Genomic DNA, 25954 nt, shown 5'->3' on the forward strand with positions numbered 1-25954 from the left:
TCTGTGTAAAAGTGGGGAGGTGGTTTGGGTACTTGAATTTGTGTTCGCATCGCGAAAGAACGGAGACAAAGATGGTCAAATATCGTGAATACACTTTGGAAACAGCTAGGTTATATCAACCTCAAACCTCAAATAGATAAATCTAAGTCCTATATTATTTAGAATAGAAAACGTAAATACTCCAATACTCCATCAATAACTACTTTCCAAATATGTGTACACTGATTATACAAGAATACAAAACTGAGTACAGCATTTGGTAATGCTAAATCCGTAATCACTTTAGTGCAGCCAAAGTTGCGGGAATATGAACTAATAATGTAAATACACCCTTTGGTAATGTAAATCTGTGATAAATTACGTAATCACTTTAGTACAGCCAAAGATACAGAAATGTGAAACTGAGTTAAGCCTTTGGTAATATGAAATCTGTGATAAATTACGTAATCACTTTAGTACAGCCAAAAATACAGAAATGTGAAACTGAGTTAAGCCTTTGGTAATATGAAATCTGTGATAAATTACGTAATCACTTTAGTACAGCCAAAGATACAGAAATGTGAAACTGAGTTAAGCCTTTGGTAATATGAAATCTGTGATAAATTACGTAATCACTTTAGTACAGCCAAAGATACAGAAACTTGAAACTGAGTTAAGCCTTTGGTAATACGAAATCTGTGATAAATTACGTAATCACTTTAGTACAGCCAAAGATACAGAAATGTGAAACCGAGTTAAGCCTTTGGTAATACGAAATCTGTGATAAATTACGTAATCACTTTAGTACAGCCAAAGATACAGAAAGTTAAGTCTTTGGTAATACGAAATTTGTAATCAGTTAAGAAATCATTAGTACAGTCAAAGCTACAAGCTTGTGCATAGATTACGAAAAGTAATCAGCCCCAAGCTCTATGCCTTCCTTGGAATAACAAACTTAACTTTACCCCCACTATAGCGGGTATAACGTGGTCTCGAATCTAATTTCCATCATTTATCCATCGCTTTTCCCCTTCTCCAAATCATTTCTCATTTTTCATATAGCGAACGTGTCAAAATCATAATTCACCCTCTCATCCTCCGCATTAAATTTCTTGCTTTCTCAACTTTCTCCGAAATTATCGGTCACCGCCCCCTCGAATTGCCAGCCGACTCGGTATCATTTTAACAGGTTTTTAATATATTTATTAAGCTTAAAGCAGTTTTTATATATTAAAAATTATTTGCATATTTAAAAGGTCCCCGTAAATTATATTTCTTAAGTACCATCGAACTCCTTTTGAATTTTATATACAAAGATGTTTCGTAAAAATGTGTTCAAAACAAAACTGACACTTTTCAAAACAAAAGTATCGTTTTTGTGGTTTTCGTAGCGTGTCAGAAAGTGTGTCAGTCAGGTTGAGCTTAAAGCGCTTTATCCGAAATTTTTTAATCACAAAGAGAGTGAGTAGTTCTGTCAAGAGATTTGACTTAGAACCTGGATGTGAAATGGTGCCACTGTCTTTATGAATATTTAAAACGAGCCGAAGAAATGTCATTCGTAAAAGATTAAGTAAAAAAAAACCACCTACGATTTATTAAATATTTCGCGTGAGAAAAAGTACCCAAAGATTTCTTAGTCATAATGGGCTGTGTTTCAACATCAGGGGGTCCCATTAAAAGGCTAAACCCTGTCGGTTTGACTCAAAACTGTGACTAACTTATACTAAAATAGAATGCCAAAATAACAGAAACTGGATGTATTGAAAGTGTTTACTCATTATCGAGCCGCCACCTACGCATAAAACTGGGAAATATATTTTTAAATATTTAATAGAGCCATATTTTATTCGTATTTGCGATGATTTGATTAGTTTAAAATATTTTATTATAGGAAAACGTTAAGTGTCGTAACCATAGGTGTGTCAAAAAGGAACAGTTTTATGTTAATAGAAAATTGTTGTTTCAATTAAGTTTACGGGGTAGGTATACATTTGTTCGAATTTCATTCGTCCGAACTGCCGAAATAACAAATGTTTCAATTGTTCGAATTGGACATCTTGTTTGTTTCATTCGTCCAAATCGGTAGCATCACTTGTTCGAATTCTGTCGCTAAATTAGTATTTCTTATTGCTGTTTTTTGTGGGAATTGCGTTGTGGATATTTCAGGTTAGGTTAGGTTAGGTTCACGTTAATGTTACTATTTTCTTATATTAACAATATTTAAAAAAAAACAACCAATTCGATTATTCGAACAAATGAAATTCGCCAATAAAGTTAACATAAATTGAACGACTAAATAACCAACAAACGTTGTGATAAATTTCGGGCAAATGAAATACGTTTTCGGACATATGATCCTGTTTTCCGGCATTCGGACAAATGATCATTCGGACATTTGTACCACCGTTCGAACGAATGAAATTCGAAGAAATATACCCAAATCAAGTTTACAGTACCAATGTAAAAAATTCCCTTTTAGAAATAAAGTTTTATAATTAGTGAAAAAAATTGCCCAATCTAATCTAATTGAATTTTTCTTATATATCGCTAAAAGAAATTGAAGAGACAAAAGCTATTTCGTCAGCGAAGGCACTTTTGAGTCCGACGTAACAAAACTTTCAATATCGAAATTATCCTTGATTTAATTCTCATAAAGAACGCGTTGGTTGGACTCTATCCAAGCGTGAGGGGTTCGCGCGAAACGATTTTGGGGACAAAATAGAGAAAAATTGGACATTTTGGTCGCGTCCTCTTTAAATTGAATCGTTGTCCCATACCTTGACATAAAAGACGCGGCTAATTGTTTACCCTTGAAACCATTATAGTTCCAGGTACACTAGTACAATAGAGTAACGGTTACTAATCCCGCTTACACGAATTACGAGCGCTTTGTTTGGCCATAAAATAAAGAACGCTATTATCCTGGCCCCGCCGACAAAAAATGTTTGAGGAAGATGGAAAATATTCAATGAAAAGAGGGGGAGGCAAGTGCCTCGCTGGCTTGAGGTTGAAAGTAAAAGCCGTTGATTTTGTTTTCTCTCCTCATCTTTTGTTGAATGTTGGTAAATGGACGATTGACCATGCAATGCCCGCTATTCGGCGGTGGTGGCTCGTAGGAACCAAGCCCATTTACCACTCTCGCTTCTTCGCGACCACGGTGCCCTGTGGTGGTGGAGTTTCCGGTGTTCCGCTAACTCGCGCACGGAGAATATTCAGTAAGAAGTGGCCCGCAACTAGCGTAAAAAATCTTTTCCTGCCTGCAACCCCCCCCCCCCCCGTGATACCATAGACGCCTTTTCTTTTCAATACGGAATAAAATGGAGAAAACAAGTTTAAAGAAAATTCCTCCTACAGAAAGTGCCAAATAATAATTTTTTCTTAGTTTCGTTTTCCAGTCTGTTTGGTGGTTCGTCCTACCACCGCCAGGTTTCAACCCATATCCCCCCCCCCTTGGAGACCCTAGTTTTAAAGAGACTTGATTCAAAGCTTCGATTTGCCTGACTTAATTTTCCCCTGACAAAAAATCCCTCATTTTTTTAGACTGTTTTATTTTTTTTCGAGCCCCGGTATGCCGGATTAGACCCCATGTACTTGTTCATCATATTTTTTACGAATGACGGATACGATTTGCATAAATCACCTTTAGATTTTTTTACGTATGAATTAATGAGTTTTTAACCCTGATTTTGTTTGACGTGGTGAATTTTTTAGGTTATGCTTGGATAGCTTTTTCCACCGTGTCAACTAACCCATAATCATTCGAATTTTAAATTTAGCCGCGTTAAATTATTAATAATTAAGGGAGCTTGGGTGTAGGATTGCTATTTCTGCGTTTACTTTAAATTTTTACGATTGAATTAGTAATGTATGCAAAAATGTGACTAAAAATTTTAATATTTATGATTAAATTTTATTCAAGAATTCCTAAAGTTCGTTTATAGATTATATTTTTACGTGATAGATAACCTCGCTCTTGAAGAAAACCTTTTAGCTATTATCATAAATTAGTAGAGCTTCGGAACTAACCCACGTCACTCGTTGTCTTGGAAACCACAGAGGTTTTCACGAGTATGTACTTTCCCATCACGAACCCGCAGTTCTAGCGCCATCTCTCAGAGTACGTGGTTAACAAACGTTCAAGTGGAAATAATCTGTATTTTTTCAAGGGTGAACAATAACAAATAAATAGGTTACTACTTTTCAAAACGTGTATAAATCTATTATTAATATAGGGACGACGTGTTTGTTTTGGAAAATAGTGTTTGTTTATCGGTATGAAATCAAAGCTCTAGCCCGAAATTTTTCCCAGATTGCTTTTCGGGTTAAACTTTTAACAACTACAATCAAATTAGAGAATTATATCAAAACCGATCGAAAAGTAACGCGGTCAATTTCAATAGAAAAACCACCATATGTATAAACTGGTTTTTATAAAAACCTCTTCGCAAGAAATGGAAAAAAAATGTCGAGTGTTAAAATTCTCCGATTGTCGAAACGTCCGAAAAACTGGGAGGTTTAACGTGTGACCAGTCTGTCCGATTAGAAAAATGCCTTAATTATACGCGCAGAGACCCAACTACACATGCCAGCTATCAAAAATTCAAACTTTGATTATATAGTGGATTGATACGCGGTGGAAAAAAATCTTCTTTCTTTCTACGTTCTAGCATTACGAATGTATATTTATCCTTATTTCTCCACTCAGATTCCAAATCCGGTTGAATTTATACTTCTCAGTACCCCCCCCCCCCCCTTTCTTGGTTTGGTATCAATCCAGCTTTCGGCTAGATCCACTTTCCTCGTGTATTTGGCCGCGAGACAAAACCAACGCTATCGTTATCATTTTTGGCCGAAAGAAAAACAAAATTAATACATATTAGCCCATATTTTTTCCCCGTAGTTTCCCTTAACCTTCTTATAATCGCTTTAGTCTTTTTTATCCGCTTAAGATTATATTTTTAAGTCTATAAATGCCGTGATCGTTTTCTCAGTATTAACGGATTTTTCTGTTTTGGAGTATTTGGATTATAACCCACTTTATATTTGGCGATATTTTTCGTTTAAAAGTGTCTTGTTTTTTACGTGGATCGGAATTTGGTATTGGGCAATGCTTTTCTCGAAAGGTGATATTGTAGGTCGACTATCGTATACGGTGTTCGTTGATCTATTAATAATTTTTATACCAAAAATCAACGGTACCCGAGAATAAAAGCTTAGAAATAAGAGACTCGACTGGTCTTATGACAATAGTATCAGGCGAGGTTCATTTCAAGTTTAAATGACCTGATAATTTCTACTGCCGTTGTCAAAATTATTTAATTTCTGGATTGTTCCGAAAGTTTAAGATATTTTTAGGTTATATTAGTTCTCATAAATTTAAGATTTTATTTTTAATATATGCATGGTTAATTGATATTGATGACGATAGCCCCTAAAAATGATAAAAAATTACAAAATCACAAGCTTTCTAACATTTTCTATAGATTTTTTCTGAAATATCATGCAAGTCTACTGAGCGTTTAAGGTTTTCTATACTTCATAGAGTGCTCCATAAATATTTCAATAGAATAAATTTCGAATGTCAAGGTTTTTTCAATATGACCAAACTTCATATAGAATCTATAGCAATTGGGGTCATTTTTCTATTGGATTCCGATTACAATTGTAAAGAATTTCTATTGAAAATGTTTGTAAGGGAAACACAATTGTATTTTCGGAATAAATTTGTCCATAAATCATAAGAATCAGCGCGTTAAACATAAATATATCGTTTCTAACAGATAACGAAAATTCCAAAACTAAATCCATATAACGAATAAAACTTTATATTTTGCTTAGAGGGGTTTATAAACATTTCTACATTAAAAAATCTCGAATATCTAAGTTTTTTTGCAATGGCTATAGACAAATTTATTTATAGATTTCATAGAAATTTAGGTCTATATGATTCCATTTACAATTCTATAGAATATCTTTATTGAAATATTTGCGACGACACAAACGCGTCACTATCTTATTTTCAAAATGAACTCGACCTTATAAACATAAACACATTCCCGCAATAAAAATAAAAATAATTTAAATTTGGATATATTAAACTCGCTTCGAAACTGATTAAACTATAAATCTAACGTCGATAAATCTTACTTTAATCTTTTCTAAGACCTCTTAAAACTAGTTGGATGGGGTGCCGGTCTTTAAAACACATCGATCTAAACTTTTACTTATTCTAATAGCTTCCAAACTCAAAGTCAAAATAATGAACTCTGTTTTTTAAATCGGCTGGTATCAACTATTGGCATCAATCTGATGAAAAAACTGGCATGAATTTCGTCTGGCTCGAGGTAGGAGGCCTGGCGTTTTAGCGGCGTGATTTCACGTGGGTTTATTGGCTTTGGTTCCCCCAAATGCTAGCAATTAATTTCAGCCCACTTACGTACCTTATTAAAGGTCCACTTAACCTTTTACCATTCGTGGCCCTCACTACGCGTCTAATTGCGTTGAGTCTTTCGTTTAATAATACTTATATTACCCCTCCTATATTTTAATAGCTTTCTATCAGGTATATATTTTTATTGTATACGTCTAAATTTTTTAAAACCTCGCTCTCAATTTTTAGCAATAACTACCTGATTTCCTTCAATGTTGCAATATTATAGTTTAGATTATCTTTAGAATAACTTCACCACCTTTGATTAAGTTCAAAGGTTTACTAACACGTTTTTATTTTCTTATAATTTTGTTTGCTAAGATATTTTCTCAAAAATTGTTTAAGTTCATAATTTTTCGTGGTAAATGAACGATACTGGAATTTAAAAAATGAGTACTAAATACTAAAGGAATTTATCATTTAAATCCACCATTTTAATTAATTTAAAACTTTTATTTTGAGTTAATTAAATGCATTTGTAAACCATTAATCCCAAACAAAACTAAAACCTTCTACTAATCTTGAAAGTAAAAGCTATGCCCCTTTAATCAATTTGATCCTAACTAGTAAGATTAGTTAAAAAAACAAAGGGTTATGCGGGTAAAAAAACCACTTCAGCAGATTACGATTCTTAGAAAAAGCTATTGACAACTGATAAGAAATAATAACAAAAAAATGTATCTGTACCTTTTCGGTCGAGTTTTCAGTGTCCCCCGCGTTTTTATCGAAAATAAAAATGGCTCGAAAGTTGCATTTGGTAATTTGAGATTGAAAACGCGCAGTTGAACGGAGCGCGAAAAATTTGGTTCGCTAAAACGTCTGGCTAAAAAAATGAATCTTGCTCGAGCTGCTGGATAAAATTTTGGCTGGCGTCTGCTCTAATGTCTTCTAGACAACCTGTTTCCCCAAAACTTCTGTAATAGCCACCTTACCGCGGCCCCCACCTATCATCCCTTATACTTCTTGCCCGTGGCACTTCATAATTATGGTCGCGAAGGGGGGGGGGGGGGGGATCCAGTCAAGCCAAAAACACATCCAAATCTCCGTAGAAGGGGGTAACCAAAATATATATACATATATATTTTTACTTTTTTTTAAATTTATATATATTTTATTTTTTACTTTTTATTTTTTTGGATTTTGGAGAGGTAAAAAAAATATCGGTTCGGGCATTTTACGAAGGTAAAAGGGGCAAAGATCGCGATTCGGCCAACCTCTTTGGCGTCTCCCACGTTTTGCACTTCGCGACGGAGAGAGGGCGCTGTAGTCCGCGGGGAGGAGAGCACCGAAACTGGTTAGCTCAGACTACGCTCGAGACGGGGGGTGTTACGTATTAAGCGCCACGAAAGGCCGAAGTGGCGGGGGGATTAACAATCTCACGGAGAGAGAGAGAGCAAATTGATCGAGATCATTTTCTCGGTGCCTTACCGCAAGTTCGTTGCGCTGGGATGGGTAGAAGGGGAAACGAGGGGAGGGAGTGGAAAATCGCGCCATTTTCTTCATTTTATTTTTATAAATACGTAACGCCATCTATTATCGTGATTACGAACAAAGCGGATAAAAATTCCGATTTCATATTCTTTCGCGGTTTTGGTATCGCCGCGGGGCATTGGAATGTACGCTCTCTTTCGCCAACTATATTTGGCTTCGCGATGTCTACGGGATGGGTGCGAATCGGCTCGCAATGTTGGATGGGACTATGAAAGTAGTCAGCGTTTTATTCCTGTATTTTAAATTCAATGGTAGGACTAAACTTCGAACGTTACCGTCTAGTATAAGTGACTCCGAAGTGATTGGAAATCAATTTCACTTGTCACTCCTTTCTGACGGATCTGTGCCTTTTATTGAATATTTTTTTCTTCTATCGGGTTCAAAGGTCACCCGGCTCTCGCATTCGCCGACCCTGAATTTGAGCATCCTCGAAGGTCGAATTTAGCATTTGAGGAGTCGAGCGGGGCCGTAGGACAATGAAATGACAATCGCGGCAATGTTGCGGGAATTGGGGGCGCCATTTTCGAGAATCCCAGAGAAAGACTTAAATGGTGAAAGAGCGAGAAGTACGAGTGACCGATGAGTTGACGAGGAACTCTGACACGAGCTCATTCTTCATCATCATATAATGTCGTTGCGCGCCGTTATTAAATCCGCGAAGGTCCGCCAGAATGGAGCGTAAGTACTTAAGTCGAACAGACGGTACTTGTTACGAGCTTTTCGCCAATACAGCCCTCCCGGTCGTCTTTCCCCTTTTCGTCCTGCATTTGGCGTGGGCCCGTGACAGGGCTGACGAAGATTTTTCTCAAACAATGCGCGCGCTGGTTTGGTATTTAACCTTCCCTCCAAGGGTACGCCGCCCACCACACCCGCTATGTCTGTGGCACCAAGGTTGGGCCTGATTTTAAATGAGAAAAGATAAAAGTTTAAATTTTACAATCTCTTTAAAGATTTTTTTGTATTTATATCGAATCTTTTATCAGTTTTTTCAATCTTATTGAAACGCTTCAATTATTCAACTAATATCAGATTTCGAGTTTGAAGGACTAGTAGAACTGAAGGTGTTGGTCCATTTGATCGAAAAATATGTGATCGACAGTCGATCATTATACGTTGCAATTGATCGAAATTCCATTTGATCGAATCCCATTTGTCATGTGTTTCATAAGATCGAACCTTAAATGATCGAATACTATTTGATCGAATTCAAAAGTATTTATGGTATCAGTTGGTATGTTTTTATTTTACCGAATGTCAATATGAAGTGCAGAAGGAATAATGATGGAATAATTCATTGCTTAAGTGCAGAAGGAATAATGATGGAATAATTCATTGCTTAAGTGCAGAAGGAATAATGATGGAATAATTCATTGCTTTAACTGTATTAAGCCACAAAGATGAAGAGATTTTTACTTTATACACTATATAATGGAATTTTTTATGACATCGACGATAACGGCCCGTTGTTTTTGTTATATATAAATAGGGTCAGGTTAGGTTAGGTTAGGTTAATGTACGCGCGCCGTTGCCTTTTCGATTTACTTCCAAAAACTAGTAGTTTTACCCTACAGTAGCTTTCGATCAAATTTCGTTCGATCAAATGCAATTTGATCAAATGGAAATTCGATCAAATGGGACCCGTTCGATCACTTAGGAATCGATCAAATAAACTCAAACCGAACTGAAAGGTCTCGATCGAGCCGAGACAAGGCTTATATTTTGGCTTATTATTACGAATGATTTATGATCTAGAAGTCCATTAAAAACCTAAGTCCATTAAAAACCTTTTAACCTGTAACACTGGGTGAAGATTATAATAATAATTAGCTAGGCAGGATAACAAGCCCAAGTCATCGAGTGACTTTTAATGACATTATTCCAGGTGGCTTGACTACTTTGCGTAAGACAGTGGCAACGAAGACAACAGTATCCTAAACTAACTAGCTTTAATGGATAGGGGATTCTGATGGACTCGGAGTAAACCTATACTATACTACTGTATAATTCGGTTAAATGATTCGGTCGGAATTTTAGCATTCAAACAATCAGTGTCATACTTATGGGTATTACGTTACTTATAGTGATAGCGAATTAAAATTAAATTGAGAAGGGTAAGTCTGGAATAAAGGTTGGCGCGTGAAGGCGTTTTAAACTCGGGCCGTCCGATAAGGAGTCCAATAAGTTTTCCTCGAACAGTGCGCCATAAATTTCGTTGGTATCGCGAGCAACCGAATCTTCGCGTTTGTCCTAACAACGAAACCGGAGATTTGAACCCATAAAACAGCGGAGAGCTCAGATTAGAAGCGCTTGGAAAGTGGGCGATCGGAGGCGAAGTAATTGTAAACTTTCTGCGGAAGAGTAGAAACGAGAAACCCCTTTTACGCGAGCCCCCTCGCACCCAGAAAGATATTTTATACGACTGTTTTTCCACGTTTTAAATTCGGATTTTTAAAACATTCCAACGGGCCCCTTAGCGCGAACTCGTTTACCTAAAAATAAGCCTTAGTTGGATAAAGACTTCGTACGTAAAGCAAAAGGGGTGAGACTGTAATCCAATAAAGGTTCAATCGCTCGAGGGTCACACCACTTTTTTTATAAGGAAAATCACCAAACGTTTCAACTTTAGTCGAAAGCGCCCATTTTGGAATGCGGGGGATGGCTGGTAAACGATTTTGATCTTGGCACAGAGATGTAGATACTGTTTTAGGAGATGCACCCTCGCTCTTAAAAATATGAGGTATAAAGAAGCACTCGGGGGGGGGGGGAAGCAGCGCGCGTGGATATCGTAATTTATAATGATCCCTTTTTGTATCTTTCGTGGCTGCTACAGATCCGAGCCTGATTTATTAGACGAGTCCCATCATTCTTGTTTACACTGTAATCTCTGGCGAAGATCGAAAAAAGCGTTTAATACCCCGTGATCTATCGTTTTATATTTTTTAGCTCTCGAAAAGCGAAGCACCTACAAGATATATTCGGGCATTTCGAAATTCCTCCGAGTCTAACCTCGTGTCTATCTGTTCGAGTAATCAAGGCTCGCGTTCGCTGATGCTACGTGAATATTTTTCCATCTTACTTTTACATTTTGAAACGTCTTTTCTGTGAAAGTTGCACGCGCCCTTCGATTTTTAGACTTTGTAGGGCTGACGAAAATAAAAGAAAAACAAAATTGCATATTTATCCAGGCCGGCTTGTTTGGTTAGAATTATTTTAGGAGTGGTTTTATGTGGCTGTTAAGAAATACACCTAACTATCGCGAAATACTTTCAAAGCAGATCCATGTCTGGTGTTGGAAACTAACATTTTTGGGGGGTTTATCTGTTTCGGGTGTTGTCCAACAGGGGCGCGGTCGTCGCTATCTTATACGCTATTTCTTTTAAATAATTTTCTTCCATCTTAAAATTGAGCGAATCTTCTAGGAGTTTAAAAACGATATTAAGAAAAAAAAAGAGAGACGTTTAAATATTAGTTCTGCTAAATTTTCATTCGTTTCGCCATTAGAATCCGGACCGACCAGAATCTCTCGTTAATATAAATGATTTTATTTCTTCGCCATCGGTTGAACCCTTGCTCGGCTAAGGCTAGGCGCCTCTCGCAGCCTTCGACCGCGACGCCAGCCGCCATCAGGGAACGGCTAGCTTGATAAGAGTCAAAATCCATATACGCCCATAATGGTTAATTTTTAGCAACCAAAAAAAATATCCAATCACCTTTTGACATTGAGGGTGGATCGGTATGTCTTCGAATTTCAAGTTCCTTCGGATCGAGTTTGGGATATTTGAACAATCCCGAACACTATAAAACACCCTCCAAAACAAGCGCAAAAGCCCGTTCAACCCATAGTGTTTTATTTTTTTCAATCTTTAACATTCTATTTTATTTGTGATTTAATTGAGGAAGACCTTTGGGTCGTCGCGCGAACGAGTATTTCCCAAATCAGCTTCTCATACTGGCGAGAAGAGGTTAACCCTTTCGGAGCTTCGACTTGTAGAGGATAATCTTAATTAGATTTCTAAATACGCGAATCAGGTTCCATAAGTCTCACCCTTCCCGCAAAGTGTCTTCACCTATAGCCCTCCGCGCTGAGGGGAATTCCGAGTGTATGTGTTGATTATAGGTTTGGGTTCGGCGTCTGATTGAGAAGTTTATTACTTAGCCGAGGTAATTAGACGCTAACCCTTTCTTCGGGGAGCTCATTTAAACGCGAGAAACGGCGTAACTACTTATTTTGAAAAATATTTAATTGCGTATCGGTGGCCACCGCCTTTATTACCATAAGAGCGCGACCTTGCACCGCGCTCACCATATAGCACCACCGCGGAGTCCGTGAGACCTTAGCCCATATTACTCAATGGAAATAATTATTAATTACTAGTTATACACGCTTGTTTTTTTAAGTTTTGGTTTTAAGTACCTTTCTTAAATTGGTTTCCAATCAGCGTAATTAGAAGTGTATTAGACTGACAAACGTTCCCCGCGCTTTCGGCGAAACTGGATTGACTAGCTAAATATTTGTCTTATCGCGCGGTTGCAATCGGCTCGCCAGCGACTAGTTCAACGCGAAATAAAAGCGAATGATTCGTACCGTTCGCTCGTCTTACGACTTATTTTATCGATCTGGGGAAATAAAAGTGTACTCACCGATTTGAGAATTTTTCACTTCGGAATGATCGGTGGGGCCAAGGCTGTCGTCAGGGTTGTCCGACTGCGGCGGTTCCTCTTGTTCTTCTTCGACGGGTTCCTCTTCTTCCGGGACGTCTTGCAACGGCCACCGAGACAGGTTCCAAGCGAAAGAACTCTTGCAGCCGTTTTCCCCGCTGAATGGGTCCACACTCGTTGGATTAAAAAACCTAAAATATATTAATACTAAAATACTAATCTCCACCACTCTCCCCCTATTCGGCTTTCCGTTGCTACGCAACTCGTTTTTAAATTTTTAATATTTAGGCTTAGTTTTTCTATTCTGTGTTATAGTCGCGAGCCAGATTTCCCGCACGGTACTGACGATTGGATTTTCTGGCTATTTTATTTAATTTAATTTAATTATTCACTCGAAGATCTAATTGGTCCGAGTTTCGCGTTTTTGTTTGCTCGAAGACCTATCGGTACGAGCTATTAGTAAGTTTTTAAATTTCTTCAAATTTATTTAGGGTTTAGCTTTATTATCCCTTTTCATTATGGACTTATCTACTTATTCGCCAATTTTATCATCCTAAAATATAATTGGTCGTTCTCATCCGCTCTTTTACTAAAGTTAGGGGCTTTAAACCAGATCTTACCCGAGGCCAGTTTGTCCAGGCTGTAATTCTATTATTTCCGATCCAGCGTTGTGGTCTTGGGGCATTCCAACTTCAACTCTGAATTGCAAAGATTCTTCTTCGGTTCGAAGTACATCGTCTAGTAACGAGGACTCCGGAGAATCGTCCAAGTTCGTCGAAGGTCCCAGGATAAGTACTTCGCCTTGTAGTTCCACTTGTCCGTTCTTCTGGAAACTACTAGCCAACCACGAGTCGTAGTGTTCTTGGAATGCCGGGTTGATTACCTCCACCGTAGATTCGTAGAATTCTCTCGGAATGGTGGTCTTCGCCTCTCTTTCGTTGGAGGTCGCTTCTACTTTGTCTTCGGTCGCTGGTTCCTTGGCGTCTACGTCAAGAACTGATTTATCTCGCGAGTTGTTGGTCGACTCCGCGACTACTTCTGCTTCCTTGATGTGCTCGTCTACTGGACGCGCTTCGGTCGAACACGACGGTGTCGCGGTTACTGTTTCATTTCTAAAAAAACCAAATTAGTTTTCGCAATTACAACTAGTTCAATCGAAGCGCGGATGACGAAATTTCCAAATTGAAACGGAAGATTTTTTCTCTCTCCCAATTATTTCCGAGTCTTTAAAATCTAGTTAATCATTTCCATCATTAATGACAGGAGCGTTTCTAAACGAATTGATCGAACCGGTTGCGTCTCGAGCTCCTTTGAACCGAACAATGCTATATAACAAGAACATTAATTACGCCCGTTTGCGATTGAAAGACTTCATCGCTCTCGTTCGGTTCGAGAGAGGGTGAAGTTTATATAACTTTTAGGAGCTTCTTACTTCAACAATGGGAACTGGATGGTTTGGCGAGACTAGCGAGTTTCTGACAGTTATTGGGAGGCTCATTAATTTAACATTGTTTTTCAATTGAAATGAATATTTCAATTTGAGATTTTGCGCGTTGACGCTCGCGAGACTCGTAGGTGGGTATGTAATCCCCGAATTTTTAAGAATGTAGGTGAACCAGTAACAAAGGAAAAGCGGTCCGTTTATCGAGATACTAGTACGAAATGTGGGTTAACTAGCCTAGAAGAGGGAGAGTCGCCGCGCAATTAGTTCCCGCATTTTTGTAGTTTAAGTAAAAAGGTACCGAGAATAAAATGAATGATAAGAGGGAACGGTTTTTCAATTTGGGATCCTGGGATCTCTGGGCGTCGTTGGCAAGTCGCGCTTTCTCCCCCCTCGCTTCCCCCCACAGCAATAAACAATAACAACTTTTTCTCAGTTCGACCTTGGAGCGTTTTCTGGGCGACCACTTGAAAAGCGGATCGACGTCGAGAGTTTTAATAAGAGAAAAAAAACTAATTCGAGTGGCGCAATTTATATTCGGGAGGACCCCCGAAAGCCCGAGACAGAAGGGACTACAAGCGGGAAGATTGGGCTGGCGCAGCTGATAATGTAACTCGTTCCTGGTCTGCCTCGATGCCACCCCCTCCTGGCCGCTGTTTTTCTTTCTCCACATGAGCGGAATGATAATGGATGGTTTTATGGCTCGTGCAGTTTGTTCATTTATTTGCAAATGGACCGAATTTAAACGATTACGCAAAACTTGTGGAAAGCCTAATACCGAGGCCACGGTGAGAAGTATATCAACTATTTTTAACTTGGAGTTTCTTAAATTAATTTTCATTTGACAATCCACGTGCTTCTTTTTAAACACATAAATATTTTATTACCATGGACCCTAAAAATTTTAACATTTAAGCTCAAAACCACTATTGTACAGTTAAAAACATTTTTATTCAAACGCCACTAAAGCCGTTTCGACACTCTAATCGGCGTCATCGTTAGAGCGTCGAAACCAGGGAGGCTCATAAAAGGATTATCTGGAAAACCTGCCAACCTAGTTGTCTGGATAAATAGTGGATTTTTGATCAAAATCCTACTCATTTAACGGTTATAGTTTTATACAAACCATTATAAATAGTTAATGAACTATATCTCATTGATTTTGTAAATAGTTCAGTTATGGACTTACTATATTTTGAAATATACTATCTTCACGTAGGCTACCTTAGCTATATTTTGGAAATCGACTTAAGAAAATAATAATCTAATAGGAATGACCATAAGCAGAGTTTTTTTAAACCAAAGAATAAATAAGTAGCGCTAAGTTGTCTATGTGAAAGTGTTTGGCCCGTTTAGCTAGGAATTTATAGAAAGGTCTATTGTGGTTTTGAATTTAGCTTCGACAACTAGTAATTTAAGCTCATTACCCACTGGATTTCCTTTTGCTAAGTAGACTATGGAATAATGCCTATTGTAAAATATAAAGCGACTATTTAGCGGATAAATAAACTAGCTTAAAAGAATAAATAATTCACTTTAAATATGATTATCCAGTACCTACGTATCCAACACTTCATGTTATTTATATATAAAAAGAGTTTTTTCAAAGTCGTTGTTTGAAAACATTTAGCAATATCAATAGATTGAGTTTGAGACAGTGGCGTAGTCAGAAATTCGTCAAGGGGGGTCGAAGTATGCGAATGTTAAGAAGGGGGTCGAGAAGGGGGTGGGAATTTAGTACAGTCAAAGGTTGGCCGGAAACCCTCGCTTGTCTACGCCACTGGTTTGAGATACTGGTCTTCACAGGCGCGACGCTCCCCACACTTCCCTAAATTATTCATAAAGGGTATCGTTTTGACAAAATACAAGTGAAACGTATTTCATTCCATTCGCCACAAAACACGCATCACCCTGTATAGCTTCTCTTTTCCACCTTACTTACAAGGAGACGACCCGAGGTGTAACGCACCGATTTAGTTCAAACTCGGGGGTTTGGTAGTCCTTCATGTAACTTGAAAAACCGTAAAGGGAATTTATTCAATGGGCAACTGTTTTGCCATGGCAACCAAAAATGTTTTTGACAACATAAAATTGAAATTTTCCCATTGAATATAATATGGGAATCTGACCAATTTTAAGGGTACCCCCTGTAAAAATTTTAATCAATTTCAAACTTTTTCATTTTTATTTTATTTATATTTTCTATTTTAAGCATTATCAAAACTTTAATTTTTTTACAGTGGGTACCCTTAAAATTGGTCAGATTCCCATGTTATTTTCAATGGGAAAATTAAATTTTTTGTGTTGTCAAAAACATTTTTCGTTGCCATGGCATTGAATAAATTCTCTTTAGGATTTTTCATGATACATGAAGGTCTACCAATCCCCCGAGTTTGAACAAAATCGGTGCGTTACACTTCGGGATGTCTCCTTGTTAGTATATTTTTAAGTGACCATTAATTTAGTTCCGAAGCTCGGCGATAGGCGACGCTCTCTTAATTGGTATACTAGGCGTTGCACTCTTTAATTTCGCAAGTTCAAGAGATTGTCCTCGCCTTCTCCATCCATTTCTCGCCCCAAATAAATGAAGGCTATTTCGGAAAGGGCAACCGTCATATTTTGCACCCGTGATAAGACAAAGTGGCGCACTCCAAAAAAAAAAACACTCCCTCCCCCACGCGCGCGCGCGCGCTTATTTAATTTTAGCTTCGTCAATTAGTCGAAGCAGTACGACGAAATATAAACCGTCGAGTTGATTAAGTAACTTTGGCGTGGTCAACGAAGATTGACTACGGTTGCGGGCACGTATTTCATTATTATCCACTCTTGGGTGCTGTTATTGTTGCAGGGCGTAGTCCGTATCGCGAGCCATTGCTGGAATTTATCTTTACCGGAACATTTTGAATGCCACTCAAGAGTCAAAAACCGTCCCATCGGGTTGTTATACTTTAAAATTCCGAGCCTAGCCCACCAGGTAGTCACCTACTGGAATTGAACACCGCCTGACAACTTCGACCGTAGCGGGGTCAAGGACTTTACTGGCGAGTCACTATGGGTCGAAAATATCCTTAGTATAGGGAGTATGTAATATATCCGTTATAAGATAAATATCTCTTATGTCTTTCGGTGGAAACACGTAGGCTCCCGTTGATTTCAAATACGTCGTATAGACGAACTATTACAGATGGATAGTGGAGTCATACAGGGGACGATAAATGTTAAGTCTTTGTATGGTATCCACAACGCCGCCTTTATCACTACCTTGAACTTGCGAAGGTAAATCTTTCATTTCTGTACCTCCCTCGTAAAAAATATATACTACTATTCATATTAATCACATCGAAATAGGTAATTTTTACACTTCGCTACCTGAAAGCCAAAGTAAAGCGAGTCGAGTGTTTTTTTTAACGAAATTCGAAACAAACCGACTCATTACTTAACCTTTTTTTGGTACATTTCAATTGTTAGATTATTATTGCGATTATTTTAGATATAATACTAAAATGTCGTTTTTCTAAAATTATTATTTTTTACTTGCTTGACTTTTGATCTTAGGTAGCGTCTTTATATTGTGATATTTAGTTTTTTGTTGAGAAAATGATAATTTATGAATGAAATAAAGACATCTATTGAAGATCATTGTATGTCGGTTAAAGATTGTAGGCAATGGTAAGTCGATGACACGACTTCACCCTTTTTCGTTGCTCCGAGTCTCCGACTGTCACTTATTAGCCAAACAATACATCAATATGCCAATGGATTTTACGTCTGTTTTCAAATTACGTTTTTTGGGTTGTACTTATTGAACTTATATACAGGATTTGAGCGGTTGTAGAATGCGGTTTTCTTGTTAAAAAGACGTCGGATGAAGAGATTTTGAAAGACAGAGTGATTTGGGAATTTTTGAGTAATAGAGATTGGTTTGGATTACCCGCGGTTGATTGACGTAACCCATACCGTACGTTCTCCTATTTCCTTCTTCCCCAGCGTACCACGATCGTTGTCTCCCGGTATTAGACGCTTTTCTCGATGAATTTATGGTTCCAGGGTCAAAAGACCTTCTCGGTATGGGCGGAAAAGCAAATTGCGCAAAGATGAAAAATTAGACTTTGGTTGCGCCCCTTTGTCCGTGTAAAAACAAATCTTCTTTCCAAAATATCGAGAGGCCTTTAATAGAAACCTACTTGATTTTATTAGGGCGTGGGAGGAGTTATTTAGAGGTTTTCACGCGGAAAATGTTTTAATGGCAATTTTAAATTTACTCTTGTTAAGTGACGCTCGCGGTAATCTTAAATTGCTGCTTTATCTTCGAAAACCTACGCCGTTTGTAACAGGATAACGATAATCTAAGGCTGAAAATGGGCGAGTGTTTTAATTCTTAAAAGGAGTTTGAAGTTCCATATACAGGGTGTTTCAAAAGATTATGCAAACATTTTAAGGAGTTGTAGGGGGGGAGTTGAGAAGTATGCCTGTTTATTCCCCATTTTCCTACGATGTGTTAAAAGAGCAACAGAGAGCTTCAAAGTTTGGCCTACTAGGCCCTGGAGGTAAGCTGCCACCAGCGCAAAACCAAGCAGCAGGAAAACGCGAACATTAAGGTTTGGGTTCGTGTGATAGGTAAAAAAAGGACTTTGTAAACCAATCAAGGTAACCAGCGTAAAAAAGTAAACTTAAACAGTATTCAGAGTCCCTGCGCTTGTTGCAGTCTACTTCCAGGGGCTAGTAGGCCACACTTTGAAGCTCTCTGGCGGCCGGGAGTAGTGGCTCACTCCTGTAATCCCAGGCGCCGAGAGGCAGAGTTTGTGGAAGGCCGTGTGAGGACGACCACTAATCCCCCATCGGGTGGTTGTCATACTTCCGCCACGGGTGTCCCAACCCTATCCCCAAGTATCCCCCCGTTGGCGTGGCCGTAACCGAGGGGCTAGCCACTCTTAGAAAGTTTGTACACCGGATTACGCTTAGATTAGTACTGCCAAAGGCAGGGACTTCAAAGATTACGCGTAATCCCATTAGTACAGTCAAAGGTACGGCTCTGTACACCGATTACAGCCCCTCGGCCGTAACACATCTCGCACCTGATTAATCAAGTGGACGAGCGGACTGTATTGTCCCACCCCTCACAATAATAAAAAAAAAAGCTCTCTGGCGCTCTTTTAACTCATCGTAGGAAAATTTAAAAAACAGGCATATTTCTCAACTGACCCCCTACAACTTTTTGCATAATCTTTTAAAACACATTGTATATAAGTTGAATCAACGAATCTCACATTTTGGCCGCCAGGTTTAACAGAAGCTAGGAGTTATTGGCGCTAGTTACGTTAAAAATATGTTGCAGCTTGTGTTAGAAAAACGATTTTTCGATTAATAAGGTTTTATACTGCAGACTTTGTTGCGATAGATTAAGAAGTAAAAAGTTAATTATTTTTCCAAACTCATTTTGCAACTATATTACTGAAGCGTATCGACGGTCGTGTTCCACGATTACCCCATTAAAATGTCGCGTTATAATATTCTTTTAAAGGGTCGTGACCTTTGTCTGTTTAGGGAGAAACGTTTCCAAAAGTGACTAAAAATAGAACGTCGATAAGACAAAAGATAAAGAGAGAACGCCAACTTTGATCTAAACGGGCGAATTTTCAACGAGGAAGTGTTTCGTTTTTATTTTCCTCCGACATCTTTGAAGGAACTGTAATCCTTTATTTTACGGCCCGTAATGTAGGCAAATGACACCAGGGCGGCGATAGTGAACCCTTTTCCTCCACAGCCAGAGGGCAAATTATCCCGCATATCGTTAAAGTATAAACTCCCTTTAAACTAAAGTAATAATAATGATAATTTCGCGTTAGGTTCGCGTGTAAGAAGAAAAGGGGAATGAGATCGCGCGATGCGGGAGACGAGCTCGTTTATAAAAGATGAAGACGTATTAGGGTTAAAAAGGCTCGAGCGTCCCCGCTTGTTCCGCGGATGGACCCTTACCGTCCCCATTCTATTCGTATTGAACGCAATCTCCGTTTATGTCGGGTAATTCATCATAGTTTCCCATCGCTTCCCATGCTAATTATATTTCTCTCCCAGTATCGTTGAAAAGTTTCGCTCCAGAATTCGGGTAGTTTTCGATTATCATCTCCCCGCGCGCTGTTGTAGGTTGGGCCTTCCACCAGCGCGCTTTTCCCTCGTCCATCACTCGCGCTGACATTCTGAATTTCAATTTGCGAAGACTGCCCAGTATGTGTGTGTTCATTCGTTTTATTAGTAATCAACGATGATAACCGCGAGATAGACTACGACGGGTTGCCGGCGAAATCCCGCGTAACTCCCCTATAGGAACTTGACAACATGACGTCACGCTGTACCTTTGGCTATGGCCGCCATGCTGGTAATCATGGCAAGCGTATCGTGGGTCTATTGTCTTCAAACGTCTTACGATGTTATCCGAACCCCTTTTCTGTTTGAGCCCTCGCAACTTTTATCGACTCGTATGGTTCAAAAATCTCGAGTGTTGGTGATTTAAACATAAGGTTTCATTTTCATATCTGGTATCTGCGTTGCGAACTTTTTGCGTAAATGTTCTTGGGCAACTGACGTGAACAATGAATTCAGTAGATTTCTTATTTAGTTTGATTTTTGGGGTTTCTACGTGATCTCTGGATTTATACGATGTGTGGGTCAGATACGTTACCAAAGGATAAGGGAGTCAATTGGCGAATCGAGGAGCAGTTGGCCTAATCAAAGTTTTGGTGGCCTTTACAAGAATTTCTCACCGTTGGTTAGCATTAACCTCAAATGTTTCAATGACATCTGGGGTCTCTCACCGTCTCTGTGATCTCTGGGTTTGTGTGATATCTGAACTTATACGACGACTGGGGTCTCCTTGATCTCTGAACTTATATGACGACTGGAGTCTCTATGATCTCTGAACTTATATGGCGACTGGGGTCTCTATGATCTCTGAACTTATATGACGACTGGGGTCTCTATGATCTCTGAACTTATATGACGACTGGAGTCTCTATGATCTCTGAACTTATATGGCGACTGGGGTCTCTATGATCTCTGAACTTATATGACGACTGGGGTCTCTATGATCTCTGAACTTATATGGCGACTGGGGTCTCTATGATCTCTGAACTTATATGGCGACTGGGGTCTCTATGATCTCTGAACTTATATGACGACTGGGGTCTCTATGATCTCTGAACTTATATGGCGACTGGGGTCTCTATGATCTCTGAACTTATATGGCGACTGAGGTCTCTATGATCTCTGAACTTATATGGCGACTGGGGTCTCTATGATCTCTGAACTTATATGACGACTGGGGTCTCTATGATCTCTGAACTTATATGACGACTGGGGTCTCTATGATCTCTGAACTTATATGACGACTGGGGTCTCTATGATCTCTGAACTTATATGGCGACTGGGGTCTCTATGATCTCTGAACTTATATGGCGACTGGGGTCTCTATGATCTCTGAACTTATATGACGACTGGGGTCTCTATGATCTCTGAACTTATATGGCGACTGGGGTCTCTATGATCTCTGAACTTATATGGCGACTGGGGTCTCTATGATCTCTGAACTTATATGACGACTGGGGTCTCTATGATCTCTGAACTTATATGGCGACTGGGGTCTCTATGATCTCTGAACTTATATGACGACTGGGGTCTCTATGATCTCTGAACTTATATGGCGACTGGGGTCTCTATGATCTCTGAACTTATATGGCGACTGGGGTCTCTATGATCTCTGAACTTATATGACGACTGGGGTCTCTATGATCTCTGAACTTATATGACGACTGGGGTCTCTATGATCTCTGAACTTATATGACGACTGGGGTCTCTATGATCTCTGAACTTATATGACGACTGGGGTCTCTATGATCTCTGAACTTATATGACGACTGGGGTCTCTATGATCTCTGGGTTTGTGTGATGTCTGAACCTATATGACGACTGGGTTTCCAGGATATCTGTGATCTATAAGATCTTTGAGTTTATATGATATCTGAACTTATATTGTGTGGGTTTTTATGATCTCGAGAATATCTGGGCTTTTACGTCTGGGATTCCAAATTAATTAGAAATAAAAGACGTCCAGATTCCATTCTCCAGAAACTTAGCGAAAGTCATTCGTAGCGCTGGTGTTTTTGGGAGGTAGCGGTGGCGGCGGGGCTATTGACCCGATATCCTTTTTCCTTCCAAAAAATCGTCGTTCGACAGTAGCGGCATTTCACGCTTTGAAATGTTTGATTGCTCCCATCCAATCTGCGCGTTTCGATTAAACTAGGCCTTTCACACTCGATTGATTCGCTGCATTGGCTAAAGACCCCGAACCTCTCTCCCGCTCCTTTCAAAGTGTCAATTCGTCACTGACAAAAGGAGGTTAAGTGTCATTTAGTTTCGATAATTGGGCCTGCCGAATTGTATTTATTCCTCTCTCGATCTCAGCCGAGGAATATTTAGCCCAATTTGAAAAACCTTCTTGGAAATAATTCCCCTTATATGTGTGGTTCCGAAGCAATTGTATAAACAAAGGTTGAGGGCCTGCTTCGACGCTATTGCGCAACCGGAACGGATTTTTTGGATCCCTCAGCCCTCTTTTTAAACAAGAAACGTCGCTTCTCGGAACGACCACCCAACGGATAAGAAGAAAAAAAACCCTTTTAAAAGGCGCATTCCATCGGAAAGGCGAGAAATTTGGCGTTAAATACGACCCGCCACTAATTTATAGCGTTCTACGGATACCAAAGGGTTAAAAGCGAGTGTTTAGTTTCGCGTCACAGTCGAAAGGGGAAAAACTAAAAAAAATATGTTTCCGATTCTAGTCGCTTTGAGGCGCTAGCTGCCGGGGAACGTTTAACATATTACATCCAGTTTTAAAGAACGCAAAAATAAGGAAAAGAGCGACCGTTTCTACGGAATGTAACGCTTCGTTCATCACGTCAACCAAATAAATACTTTCCCCTTCAGAACCATTGCGCAAATTTTGACGAATTTCACTGACAAATTAGCGGCGACTCGAATTTCATTGAGAGAGAGGATGTCGCCGATTTTTCCCCACCGACATTTCTGGGTCGCGAAAATATTTGATGGAGAAAAATGGGAAATAGTTGGCTCACTTTCGCTCCATTTCGGCGTTTTCTACGTTTTCTTCGACTCGTTCGTCATTGGTCAGAAGAGCTCGAGAATCGTCTCGATGGTTGGACACTCGGGGATCAGTTGTCGTCGAGGTGTCCCTCAATTTAGTAGCGGTATCCTCGTCCTGAGCGTCGAAATTCGAAGTTTCGACGCGAGAGAGGGGGCCCTGCTGGATTTCTTTGTCTTGCCGTTTCGCATCCGTTTCTGATTCTTTGGCGGCGCGCCGTTTCTTATCGGAGTCGCTCCAAGCCGTTTTTAAAGGTTCCGTACATGACTCAACGCTTTCTTTCGCTCTGTTTGAAAAAAAATATATAATAAGAAAATCGTTATTAGTAGTTCTAGTTCGTTAACATCCGTCGTTTATTCCGTGCGTTATAAATGGACACGCCCGTACATCTCATTTCTCTTATTCTTGGCTTCTTTGGGTTCGTCTTTGGAGCGTCTACCCAGCTCTCCCTGCGCCGAGTGACTCCTAACCAGCTTCTTTTTAGAGCCTTCGTTGCTTTTGCAGCTGCTCGTATCGTTGTTCTTATGGGCGCCGTTAATTCTCGCGTGACTCGAAGACGATCTGGAGAAATTGACGCGGCGACCCTCCGTTTTCTCCACAAATCCGAACCTGTTTTTAAAAAAATACCAATATTTCATTTTTAGGAAATTGAATTATTCTCGGTAATGTTGTTGTTTACCTAGATGATGAGGACCTAACGGTTCTGGTGTCGTTGCCTTTGCACTCCGTAACCGTGTTCTGTTGAAGCACGAGACTGTTATCTTTGCCCTTGACAATTTTAGTGATTGTTGTTTCGGTAGCTTCGACGGTACAGCTTCGCAATGATTCGCTCCTGCTAAGTAGTACACCTTTTCGATCCCCGTTGAGACTTGATGGCAATGAGGTTGGCTCCTTGTCAATGGCGGTCAACGAATTTGACCTCGAGACGCTGGCGCTCGATGACCTCTCGTTGAAAGTAAAGTGGCCGCGTTCCAGAGACGTTATCGGCGAAGTTAAGAATGTGGGTCGAGGTATTTTGGATGGTAACGCGGAAGACATTGCCGGAGACGCAATTTCTTGAAGTCTGGACATTAGCGTACCCTCGGCGTCCTCTAGAGACAACGATCTTGGTCTCGAGTGCACGTTATGGTCCGAAGCAGACTTGGAAGTGTCCGAGAGAATGAGAGACCGTGGTCTACGACCCGTCGAGTTTTCTTTAGAGTGAGTTTTTGACCTAAGTTTGACCCCATCCGTCGTTTTGGGTGTGTTATTGAAGGCGGCCTTCCTGGATCGATCCGGGGAAACCTGGACCGTCGGTTGTTTCTTTTCTATGGCACCTACAACCGTTGGTTCCAGTAACGATGTCGGGATCACTTTGGCAGCCCTGGGTTTTTCTTTCGGGTCCGGGGTTTTCGGCGGGACTATCGCGTTGACCGTAGTTTTGTCATGGTTTTTGCGAGATGTTTTCGGAATGGACAGTCTGGGTGGGACTGGTGGTGGTTTGGGAACTTCTCGTTTTTGAGGAACGGCTGGTGGCGCGGTTTCCATTTCGACCGTGTATTTCTGCGCTTCGGCATCCATCGGTCCGTCTACGTACTCTTCGTTTTCGTCCTCAGACGTCGTTCCTTTGATGTTGACGTAGTCCTGGTTTGTCCGACTAATATCGTCGACAAAAACTTCGATATTTTGATAATTCTTGGTCGTTTCTCGATTCTGGGCGAGTATTTCTGGGGAATCCACGAATTCTTCGTTGTCAGTCGAAAGACCATCGTTTTTCAGATCTTCGTCGTTAATTTCTATTTGTTGAGATTCGATTTTGGATTTTGTTAATTCTTCGTTCACTCCGTGAAAGATAAGTGGAGTTTCGTGGTATGTAATCTCAGATTCTTCCTCGTCTTCGAGGTCCTCGGCGAAGCCCGAATCTCCGGGCGGAGAAATAGGTGAATTTCCAGCTTTGTAGAAGGAATTAGCAGCCAGTATGTTAAGGGCGCCGTCTTGGAACGATTCCGGCGGAAGAATCGCGATGTCCACTTTGTCGGAAGCGGTCTGAGTATTACGAATGAGTGAGTCGCTCTCATCGGCCACCATCACGGATTGAGCGGCTTCGTCCAGTTCTCTTTCTAACTGTTCGAAGGGGCTGAGTACTTGTTTGAGATCGAATTGGGGAACCGACGAAGAGCCGTGATGGATTTCCGAGAAGCTGGAATTGGCCGTGCTGCCCCGAGAGAACTTTTCGATGACCGTGGAGACGGAGCTTCCCGTGTCGTCCGACTCCGACTCGATGCCGCGCTTGTCGTCTTCCTCAGCGAATAAGTCGACGTAAACGCTGGGTTGAGCTGGAAGACCGTTGGTTTGATTCTCGACGAACCTTTCCGCCCTTCGTTGCATCAGCTCTTCCCAGCCCGGAAGTCGCATACTCAGAGAGCCACCCGGGAACGTCGGTGTCTTTTCGGCGTCTTCCGTGTCCGACGTCGACTCGGAACCGGTACGTGGTCGTCGAGGGGGCAATGGCGGCGGATGCGACGGCCTTCTTAACACCTTCTCGGACGCTATCGTCGAGCTAGTCGACTGAACGCACTCTAGTCTTTGTATTTTCTCTTTAACACCTTCTACGGAAGTAAAGTCTTTCACGAAAGAACTCAAGGTGGGCGACTGACTTAAGCAGGCGGTTTTCCGAGGCGGTATGGGTGGAGGAGCGCCTTTCTTCTTGGCTGGTAATTTCGGCCTGGCGTCCTCCGCTCCTTCGTTTTTGGTAGACACCGACTCCTCGTGGCTAATAAATTCCCTTTTCACCTATTCAAAGACGTATCAATTAGTTTAT

The 25954-nt window shown here is 40.2% G+C and overlaps 1 protein-coding gene across 1 annotated transcript in view; it reads right to left on the reverse strand.

The window, feature by feature from the left end:
- Positions 1–25954, reverse strand: part of bbg (PDZ domain-containing protein big bang) — a 99151-nt gene that overhangs the window by 46576 nt on the left and 26621 nt on the right. Inside the window, exons 4-8 of the mRNA XM_090164224.1 lie at positions 23834–25926; positions 23542–23763; positions 23129–23440; positions 13180–13671; positions 12542–12750 (exon numbers count right to left, since the gene is read on the reverse strand). Coding sequence (XP_090020350.1) covers positions 12542–12750; positions 13180–13671; positions 23129–23440; positions 23542–23763; positions 23834–25926 — 3328 coding nt within the window. The remainder of the gene's footprint in view (positions 1–12541; positions 12751–13179; positions 13672–23128; positions 23441–23541; positions 23764–23833; positions 25927–25954) is intronic.

Source organism: Leiobunum rupestre, chromosome 11 (assembly GCF_980474605.1).
Source record: "Leiobunum rupestre chromosome 11, qqLeiRupe1.1.hap1, whole genome shotgun sequence".
Lineage (NCBI taxonomy): Eukaryota > Metazoa > Arthropoda > Arachnida > Opiliones > Sclerosomatidae > Leiobunum > Leiobunum rupestre.